The sequence below is a fragment of the Syngnathus typhle genome, linkage group LG2, assembly GCF_033458585.1.
Source record: "Syngnathus typhle isolate RoL2023-S1 ecotype Sweden linkage group LG2, RoL_Styp_1.0, whole genome shotgun sequence".
Lineage (NCBI taxonomy): Eukaryota > Metazoa > Chordata > Actinopteri > Syngnathiformes > Syngnathidae > Syngnathus > Syngnathus typhle.
The window spans coordinates 2,372,583-2,383,938 of NC_083739.1; the positions used below are offsets into that span (position 1 = coordinate 2,372,583).

General features: G+C 48.2%; 1 protein-coding gene across 9 annotated transcripts in view; it reads left to right on the forward strand.

Annotated features, from left to right (window-relative positions):
• The window catches only part of LOC133170961 (membrane-associated guanylate kinase, WW and PDZ domain-containing protein 1-like), a 60,318-nt gene that overhangs the window by 33,991 nt on the left and 14,971 nt on the right, over positions 1-11,356 (forward strand). For all 9 annotated transcript variants that reach the window (XM_061304199.1, XM_061304215.1, XM_061304207.1 and 6 more), the window contains one exon: positions 256-867. In XM_061304199.1, the coding sequence (XP_061160183.1) occupies positions 256-867 (612 nt within the window). The remainder of the gene's footprint in view (positions 1-255; positions 868-11,356) is intronic.

Below are 11,356 nucleotides of genomic sequence, written 5' to 3' on the forward strand. Positions count from 1 at the left end.
AACAAAGAGCCTGATGCATTTCTACTGGAGAGATGTCATCTCAGCAAAGATCAATTAATATATATTATTGTATCAAATATGAATTATTTGATAGGGGTCTTGAAATAATTGTGTTGTTTAACTTGAGCACACTTCTTTGTAGTCAATTCATGGAGATTTAAAAAGTGGGCCGTCAATTTGCATTTTTCACATTTCATCATCTTTTCATTCGTGGAAATTGATATAATATCTTACGTTGTCCTCATTGTGACGCAGGTGACGTGATCGTCAGCGTGAATGACACCATCGTGCTGGGTTACACCCACGCTCAGGTGGTGAAGATCTTCCAATCCATCCCCATCGGCTCCATGGTGGACTTGGCCTTATGCCGCGGCTACCCGCTGCCCTTCGACCCCGACGACCCCAACACCAGTCTGGTCACCTCGGTGGCTATCTCGGACAAGGAGCCTATTATCGTCAACGGTCAGGAACCCTTTGACTCGCCTTCCAACCCGAGCGGACCGCTCAACGGCCAGAGAGAGCCGCGGGCGCACAGCCCGTCCGCCGAGGCTTTGTCCAACAGCCTGCACGGCTACAGCAGCGACGTGGTCACGCTGGCCTCGTCTATCGCCACCCAGCCCGAGCTCATCACCATCCACATGGAAAAGGGGGACAAAGGATTCGGCTTCACCATCGCAGACAGCCTGACTGGAGGCGGGCAGCGGGTCAAGCAGATCGTGGACTACCCCCGCTGTCGGGGTCTCAAGGAGGGGGACATTTTGATGGAGGTCAACAAAAGAAACGTGCAGAACATGAGCCACAACCAGGTGGTGGACCTGCTGAGCAAATGCCCGCGAGGGAGTGAAGTCACAATGCTGGTCCAAAGAGGTAAGTTACGGCCTCATGCTATAGCGTTCACTGTATTCAAAAAATGATTTGAAGTGATTTTTTTTTTATCTGACGGGTCGGAAGAAAAAGATTAGAAGGAGCCTGAGTTGTAAATGTGCGAGTACGTCGGATGAATGGAAGGAGTGCATTGGGGGCGGGGCTTCTACTGAAGATGCTCTTGAAGTCGTCCGTGATGTTTACTTTATTTGATAAGGATTTAATGTTTGCTCATAGTCCGATGCTCCTCTGTTCCTCATCAATTACACAAAAGTGAACATCTTAATCTTAACAAAGATCTGTATTGAATGTAATGGAATTTACAACTTGATTTAGCATAACATTACTAACTTTTTGTCCACTTTTTAAAGACTAGCTCCCTGAAGTCGCAAATAGAAAACCGTTTTTTTTAAATTAAATGTTAACCCCAGAATCGTTTTCCCAGTGGTAACGTAGCCGCCGAACCGAGTCCATCATTTGCGTTCAGTCCCCATCGTTGTTAAACGTCGTGACCCGGATCCCAATTACCGGCAGGTTTGGTGGAAGCGCCCCACATTAATTATGCCCTCTAATAAGTTGACCTTGTGTGCTGCTGCTCCAATAACAAAACTATATTTTGTTAAATGTCAGCATTAATTACGGGCCAGAACATGATGCATAGAAATCAAGGATAAGATCACAGAATTTTGTAGTATCCTTGGATTACAGTGGTGCCCAAATTGCCCTACTCTTAAAATTGGCAAACTGTCATTTGGAATATTCTATAATTGTATTTATTTATTTTGCTTTGACTTGTGAACAACAATGTGTGTCAGTGAACTCGATTGACAACAATCAGCAGTTTAGCAACGACGACATAACTTAGCCTTTAATCGACTAGCTTAATGCTAACTCATGATGAAAAGCACCATAGGTGTGCTATTGAATAGCATCGACGTGGCAGGTGGACCAAAGATCAGCGGGAGTGATTTTGAGGTCCCTTCTCGTTGCCGAAATAAAACAAGTACGTTTGAAGAGCGCAACGACGACATCATTTCGCCTTTAATCTGCTAGTTTAATGCTAACTAGGGGTGTAACGATACATCGATACACATCGATTAATCGATATAATGCTCTACGATTTATTGGTATCGATGCTAAAGGTAAACATCGATTTATATCGCCGTGTTTGACCTCGGACATTAGACGCGACTTTATTTTGAAATCCAGTTCATTGTTGCTTGCTTCCTCTTTCCGGCGTTGTTGTGTTGTGAGCAGAGCACGCGCGTGAAAGGGGAGGGGATAACTAGTCCGCGGCTCCTGGGCTGGTGCTATGGCTAGTGTCCAAAAAGACGAGGAAATTTGCTCCCCTTTAGGCTTCAAGTCATTCGTTTGGAAGCACTTTGGATTCCAAAGAAAAGATGGCTCAACGGCCAAGACACGTGCAGTTTGTAAATCCTGCCATGCGGTGATCAAATATTCAGGGAGCACAAATCTCGCCGCACATTTAAAGAAAAAACACGACATCAAAGTTCAGTGTTAAAGTAAGCAATTTGTATACTACAATACTCTTGTAATTTCCTAAATAAAGAGTTTGCAGTACCTTGTTGATTTTGCGTATGAAATGTTATAAATCAGGATATTGTTATATATTTTTTACTAAAAAAAAAAAAATATCGATCGTAGAGCACTATATCGCGATATATCGTGAATGAATCGCAGCAGGCTTTAAGATATCGGCAAATATCGTATCGTAGTTCTTTATATCGATATTATATCGTATCGTGTCAAAACCCGCGATTTACACCCCTAATGCTAACATACTGTTGACTGCTGCCTCCCCCATTGCAATCTATGGGAAGTTATTCTTTTTAATAACGTGGATGCTAAACTACTACAGTAAAAAACAAAAAACTTCTAAGCTATGCTATAAAGTTCAACCCAAATACACGCTGATAACATCTGGTGTTTTCTTCCACACACCAGTTCCTCCCCTCAAAAAGGATAGCAGCAATGAGTCCTCCATCTTGTCTTCCCGTTACAGTTGCCATGACAATGGTGCACCTGTCCCCTGAGAAACCTGCAGGAAAATTAGTGAGTGAAATACGATGATGGCGGCTGAAAGGGGGACGAGACGATCACACGTCGAGATAAAGCGAGAGAGCGGCGGTATTTTAGGGCAAGTTTAATGGCGCGAGGACAAATGTTAGCAGACAAAAGGGAGCGTTACTCATGCGGGAAGTCAGTGAAACATAATGGCCGTCTCAACTCAACAAGAACACAAATGGCAAATGTTATCTTTTATTTAACGTGCTTTTTTTTAGCTCGCAGCTGCGGAAAAGGAGTATCCCGATTTGCTTCTGCCTCAGATGATTTTGTAATTTTGCTTCTTGACTCCTTACCGCTGGAGTGCGACATCCTCTTTTGCAGCCGCTCGTGCTATTTTTGCACACGTTGAATTTATTCACCGTATTCCCCTTTGTCATTTGAATAACGATGAGCGCACAACCGCAACCTTACAGTTGCCTCTGCTCTAAGCAAAATGACCAAAAAAAAGATGATTATTGCGCGAGAGCATAAAGAAAATGCTAAGCGTCTTGTTAGGATACGGATTTTAGCTATTGATCTGACTCCAAATTGGGATCAACACTTAACACATAAATTGCAATGTCCTAATCCACACACTGGCGCACCTAACAATTTTGCGAGTTCGTTCTGTCAAAGAGAAGACCAGTAGATCAATTAGACCAAATTTACCAATTATTTATTCCTGACAAAGCGCACTAATACAGGCCTGGGTCCCGGGTCCCTCACACTAAAACTCGTGCGTTTTTGTGACCACCAAAGACGACACATTCTTCCGGGTTGCCCAGTTTTAAAGAAACACAATATGAATATTAAAGCATGCAAAATATTGTGAGATGATTGGTGGATGGCCATCTCCTCCCCGTCCAGGTGTCGCTGAGGTCAGACGGTTTGGTTTTCCCCTCGAAGTCTGGTTTCATATAGTTGCTCGTTGTTCTCGTAGCTCACCGACCTTGAGATTATCTCGTCCGGTACTCCCTGTCTAGAACTATACACAACACTTCCGAGAAAACAAGTTCATACAGTTTGCCTGCACATTCCTCGGCCCCACCAATCCACACGAGCACTCCAATACTAGATATTAATATGATTATAAGTTTAACACAACCTTAAAATATGTTTGCAAACTCCCAAAAGCACATTTCCCTTTATTCCCTCTCATGACCTCATTTATGAGGTCATCACCCGTTACCCTAGCAAACAGCCACCAGCGTGGTGTCGATCCTTCCTTCCCCCTGCGGCTCATGTTGAGTCAACAGGACATATTGCCCCATCGGTGGCAACGGGCCAACGGTTTTCTCGATCAACCGGACAGTGAGTGATCTAATACATGGAATACAACAACAACCGCATAATATCATGATTGTAGTGAAAATAGCCACAGCAACCAGCACAGACATGATGAGCCCTTTCCAGTTTCCAAACGCTTTCATCCAATCATACCAAATATCGGTGTGTACACCTGAATGATCTTTCATCTTTTTGTTCAGTGTCCTTAGTCCTTCCAACGCCCTGGTCAGTCGGCCCCCTGGTGCCGTGTTGTTTGGGATAAAAGTACAACATGCGTCACCAAACATTCCACATACACCATGTTCCTTAGCCAATAGCATGTCCAACGCAATTCTATTTTGGAACGCCATTAACGACGTTGCAGCCAATTGTTCATGAACTGCGGCGAATGATTCAGCTGTATAATTACCCAGTCGTTGGACATTGTAATGAACGTAATTAATGCGGTCTACATTTTTATTGGGGGTGATCCATAGGAAGATACTTTCGAATCCCGAAGCCACTTGATTAGCGAGTTTATACTCATCTGGTACACCCCGGGGCACTCCTATAGCGTCAATATATGTTGGATCGTCGTCGTTCAACCACGGGGGCAAAACGTCTCTTTTGGCTCGCTTCAGGAGCTCCGCCAGTGGGAACTCCAGGTCCCAATTGAGATTCTGTATTTCAATGGGGACAACCACCACAGGCATTATCAAAGACACGAGGGCACAGATACCTGATGCGTTCTTCGGCAAGCGATCATATAATTTGTCATCACCACACCACAACCAGATGTCTGCACGAGAGAGAGGAGAGGTTACATTCAGTGACAAATTGACTTTGCACCATGTGGGATCTATTGTCCCAATACTTATGCCGGTTCCGTTTAACTTTAAACATGTCATATTTTGTTGAGTCACATGGTTGTCAAAAATGGGCTTTCTTTTTTCCCATGACACGAAGCAACAACAAACTGTCCATCTTCTTTACATTGGTAAATACATGTCCCTTCTCTATCGGGTGGGGCTAAATCCAATACTCTCTTTACTTGTTGAATTTGGTTCCTCCACACCCTTCTCTGGTACTTTTCCAATTTGTCATGTAAGGTTTGGTTGGTCTCTGTCCAATTAGACAACGTGACATACGTTTGCCAATTTTTGCTGTCACATCTCTGTCTCAAACCTTCCTGTTCCTCTCGTGAGAGCTCTTCTGTTGTGTTCACCTCAGCTTCATAGACTACTTTTCCTCTGCATCGGTATTGTTTGTTGGTGGGTGAATTTTGAATTTGGGACGTTTTCTGCTGGATGGTCTCATCAATTGTCATCAATGCCCACACAAAAAGACAACTCACACATAGCACTCCTACTAAAAATAATTCTGAAAATTCCCAAAAACCTTTCCTTTTCCGTATTGTTCCTTCTGTTCCCCCCCTTTTGGCCGGGTCCGGGACACGGCCAAACAGGAATACCTTCATCCTGACGGAACAAACTCTGGGGCCGGACGGAGTTGTGAGTAGTGATACCACCGGCGTCCTTTGAAGTCGAGCTGGGCCGCGTGAGACGTCCTGGCCAAGACACGAAAGGGGCCCTTCCACCGGGGGTCCGTCCACTTTCTAGAGATGACTCGGACGTACACGTACGGTGTGAGCTGTTTCTCCGCTGACACGCCTTCCTCCGCCGCAGCCGCAGCGGATTTCTCTCCAATCTGTGCAGAAACACTGGACACCAAAGCAGACAAATAGGACCAGTATGCTGCATGAGACAAATTTGGTACCGTAACATCCTCTGGTGGGACGAGCGTCGTTGCTGGTCCCGGCATTAGACGACCCGTCATCAATTCAAATGGTGCGAATCCAGTGCGCCTGTTAACGGATTGCCGCACAGACAACAAGGCAAGCGGGAGCGCTTGGAGCCAATTCATTGTCGTTTGAGCCATAATTTTGGCTAATTTCTCCTTCAGTGTTCGATTCATACGTTCAACTCCGCCCTGACTCTGAGGATGGTAGACACAGCCGAATCGATGCTTCAACCCCAAAATTGATTCTACCTTGGCCAAGGCTTTGTTGTTAAAGTGTGTACCATTGTCAGAGCGGATCAGGGCCGGGAAACCATGCGTGGGGATGTAATGGGTGATCAAAGCCTTGATCACAGCAGTAGAATCTTCTTTCGAGCACGGATATGCCTCAGGCCAGCCTGAGTAAGCGTCAACCATCACAAGCAAAAAGCGTTTCCCATTCACTCTTGTACTCATGTCGGTAAAATCAATGATCACCTCTGCCCCCGGCCACGGGGCCGGCTGAAACAGGCCGGGCTTTGGTTTCAACGTAGGGCGTGCATTGAACGTCTGGCAAGACTCACAATCTGCAACGAATTTCCAGACCACATCCGAGAGTTTGGGATGCCACCAACTTCGAAGATGGATCATCATGTCATGGGGACCCACATGGGAAGGTGTGTGAGCCTGTGTCAGGATCTCCGACATCAGCCTTCCCTCCGGAAGAGCTGGCTGTCCTTTGGGTCCTACCCACAAGCCATCTGATCGTTTGACAGCCTTTGCTGCCAGCCAAACCGATTTTTGTTCCGGGGAGGTGGCACCCTGGGCGGCACACAGATCGGCATGCGAGAGTGACAGAGGCAAACAGGAGTCGGGGTGCTCCCCGTCCACAATTAGTGGACCGCGGGACACCATCATGTCCTCTGCCCCGCCGTACCCGGCCGTCTGCTTGGCCAATTCATCAGCCGCTCGATTCCCCCTAGCCACTAAAGTGTCAGCTTTGGAGTGACCAGGCACTTTGACAATGGCCACCTCGCTCGGGTACTTCAACGCCTCAAACAACTGCAACATCAAATCCTTGTGCGCAATCTCCGAGCCTCTGGCCGTCGTGAACCCATTCTGTAGCCACCCTACCAGATCGATCAAAGCCGCCGACACCGCATAAGCGGAGTCAGAATAGATGGTCACGGCCTCCCCCTTGCATTGTCGCAAAGCTAACACCAGAGCAAAGACTTCCGCCGCCTGGGCTGATGGGTGGGTGTTGAGCTTCATCACTTTAAGAGGCTGGAAGGAGCCATCCCTCCACTCGACCGCCGCCGCGGCCGCATGGAGGGAGCCCATCCTGTCTCTCCAACAGCAGCCATCTGTAAACGCCACCCGACCGTGCCCGAGCGGAGTGGAATAGAGGTCAGGTCGGACTTTCGTCACCGTCTGGACCTTTGATGCACACTCATGGGGTCCCACCAACAATTGATCGGCCATGTTCACACCGGAATGGACATAGTTGACATTTGGGGCAGTCAATATTTTCAACAATCGTGTTTGTCGCAGCGGAGTCAACGTGAATGCCGCCGATGCGACAAACGAGGAGACCGCATGATCAGTTAACACATAGACTGGATGCCCCATGACCGTGTGGGCTGTTTTGAGTAAGACCTTCGCCAGGCCAGCCGCATACCTGGAACAATCGGGTTGTCGTTGCTCAATGTTGTCCAAGGGGACGCTGCAATACATCAACACTGCACGTCCATGCTGCATTTTCTGGTACAGAGCTCCATTCACAACTTTCCCTGAAATAGAGACATCTAGATGGAAGGGCAGAGTGTAGTCAGGAGTGGCCAAGGTCGCAGCAGAGGCCAGCTCCTGCACCAGTGACACAAAGACCTCGGTAGCCTCCGGTGTCCAGACCAGGCAAGCCTTGAGATTCCTGGCCCCCTGTTCGCGGATCAGGGCTCGGAGGACACCAGTTTTGTCGGCAAAACAGGGTATGTAATGTCTGCTGTAGCCACACAACCCCAGGAATGATAGCATCTCCTGGACGGTGGCGGGCCGTGGGTGCCGGAGGATGGAGTTTCTATGTTCAGGCGACATGGCGAGGCCACTAGGGGTCAACACACGTCCCAGAAAAGTGACCTGTTGGCGACAGCATTGCAGTTTCTTTCTTGACACCTTGAACCCTTTCTCCCCTAACCACAACAACACTTTCTTTGTTCCTGCAAGACACGCCTGCTCGTCCTTTGCTGCAATCAACAAATCATCGACATATTGCAACAACAATGTGCCATCCGGCATTTGGCATGGTTCGAGGAGTTCTTTGAGGACCTGATTGAACAATCCTGGCGAATTTTTGAATCCCTGCGGCATGCGAGTGTATTGTAATTTCATCCCTTTGTAAGTGAATGCGAACACGTGCCGCACTGAGGGGGAAAGCGGGAGGCAGAAGAAGGCGTTAGCCAAATCAATCACGGTGAACCACTGATAGGCAGGGTTCAATGATGCAAGGATTCGGTGCGGGTCTGGCACAGGAAGAACAGGAGTTATAGTGACATCATTTACTGCTCTCAAATCATGCGCCATGCGCCATGTTTTCCCATCTGCTTTTTGGACTGGCCTTAACGGGGTGTTCCATTCGGAGCATGACACTTCCAACACCCCTGCGTCCCAGAGGCCGCAGAGAGTGTCTTCCATGCCTTGGTTCGCCTCACTCGGCCAACGATATTGGGGTCGTTTGATAGGCTGCGTCTCATCCATTTGGAGATCAATAGGGGCCATCGAGTGACAAAACCCGACATCAAATGGACCTTGGGACCACAAGGTGTCGGGCAAGGCCGCGAGCATTACTTCAGCGTCCTCATGATCAGTTAATTCCCTGCCATGTGTGCGAGATACCAACATCATCTCCGGCAGCCCTGAGTCTACCATGGGTTGTTTAATTTGGTAAGCTTTCTGAGACTCTGACCAGTACAAATTAGGGATGTGTGTCTTCCGCCAGTCGGTTTGCAGCAACAAATGTTTGACCATTGAGCCCAATTCTCTGGCTTCATGACCTGGGGCAAGAGCTAGTGAAATGTGTGGTACCCCTTTTTCTGTCATTTTGAACCACTGCATTTGTTCTGGTGTTAATTCAGTAGCTGCTGCAACTCCCTCTTTACCAATCAAAATGCATGATGAAGTTAAATCCCACATGTGCCCTTCAATTTCTTCAAACAAATCCCGATAAACATCATCACTTTTTCGGTCATAATATAGCGTGCAATGCAAAGGATCAACAGGTGGGTGGTATGGCGCCAGTGAGCAGATCCAGGGCTTCCACAGTAGGTAGGTCGAGAACACACCGCCACCAGCAGGGGTCTCTGGCTCCAGCCTGGCCCAGTAGATGGTTGCAGTTTCTGCTTCTGCCGGTAGGGGCGCCATCAGCCACTGACCATGTTGTTGTAGCTGCTGTGAGCACTGGATGCTGATGCCATCTGGAAATTGAATAATCACTCCCTCTGGCCCACACAGAATTCTGGCTTGAACGGCTGACAGCAAGTCCCTTCCCATCAAATTGATCGGAGTGTCTGTGGAATGGATGTATTTGTGCCACAGTCTACACCCTGTTCGGGTGATCACAGTTTCAAGTGGTTTGGTGAAAGGCAGAGTACGTGGTTGTCCCGAGAAGCCGACTAAAGTCGTTGTTTTCTTTGACAGTGAGGATACAGGAAGGGCAGTGTTTATTGATGAATAAGTTGCTCCCGTGTCCACCAGCATCTTCACAGGTTTTCCTTCCACTGTCACATGAAGCATTGGCTCCGCCGGGCCACTGCTTTCCTGGCTCCCCGGGCAGCCCTATTCAAATTGTCCACACCAGAGATCATCATGTTGGTAGTACTGACCTCCGTGCGTTTGTGGCTGTTGCCAGGGCCGTCCACCGGGTGGAGCTGTTCCTGCCTGTTGCATCGGCGCTCCGGGTTGGTATGGCGGGCCTTCGGCTGGGTGGGTGGCTCCGCGTGGTCGATACTGTGGACATCCTCTTGCCCAGTGATCGGTTTCGCCGCAGATGAAACATGCATTTGTTGAATGGGGCTTGTATGTTGCCCTCCCCGGGTAAGCAGGTGCACTCCCTCCCCGGCCTCTGTATCCGCCCCGGAACTGGCCCCTTCCGCGCCCCACCACCTGAGGAGCCTGTGACATTTGCATTTCCTTTTTTTGTGATTTAGACTGTTTAGCTTCACCATGCATTTTTGCCAACTGTAATTTCAACAACTGTTTAGATAATGCATCTGTCTCGTTTTCAACTTTAGCTTGTGACTCAGTGAACATTCTGCAGTGATGCAAAAGATGACGTTTAAATCGTTCTTCGGCACAAACCAGAATGTCAGGATCTGACATTAGCTGCTTCTTCACATCTGGCGGAAGTCCATCCAGCAGCGCCGTTCGGAAGAGCACCTCTGCCTCGTGCGTGAGAGCTGGATGTCGACCTGTGGTTTCAATCCAACTTTCCACACATGTTACATAATGTTGTGCAGGTGACATTTTCACATCATAAGGAAACATAGTGGGGGCCAGATCGGTGGGTTGTGGGAAAGTCAATTTAATGTTTTCAAACAGGGGCGCTGCTACTTGTGGCAAGGGCACCTCCCTCCCCAGCCTCGCTGTGCCTGCTGCTTCCTCAATTGCCTGCAATTGCACTAGAGAGCATGCTCCTGCCAACATCTGGCGCATGTCACCGAGTGTACAGCTCTGCCCACTCATCAGAGCTAAAAATTTGTTCAGCCACACCTTGCCTCCTCTGTGAAGTGGGGGCATCTTTTCCATCATCGCGGTCACATCACGGAGCACCATGGGCTCGTAGTGCTGACCGCCCGATGTGGTCACCAGCGGACACATCAATTCATTTTTCTGCACCTCGGCCTGTGTCATCTGTCCCTGACCACTCCGCAAATTATATTTTCTCCGTGTCTCTCTCTCTCCCTGGCTGCACTTCTTTCTACTGTCCTGATTCGCGCACTCCAACATTTTTCTCTGTTGCATCACAACATCATCTTCTTCCTCCTCACACGCCCGCAACCACACATGTACACATAAACGCACACACAGCGAGCGCGCACACAACCGCACATACACACACGCATCCGCACGGCACGCACGCCAATACACAAAGTGCTCGCGCAGAGCTCAGACGAACGACGATAGACTGACACAAACTTTTACAGAGATTACGCACATACACAGAACACACAGACAAAGGGATTCGAATCCATCTCTCATGTAGCTCACAATTTGCACTTCCAGCATACATTCCTCTCAATCTCACTCCATTCATTCCTCTCATCACACACACACTCCCCCCAATTTGGTTGCACATTTTGGATATTTTAGCGGTCTGGTCTCTCACAGGAGG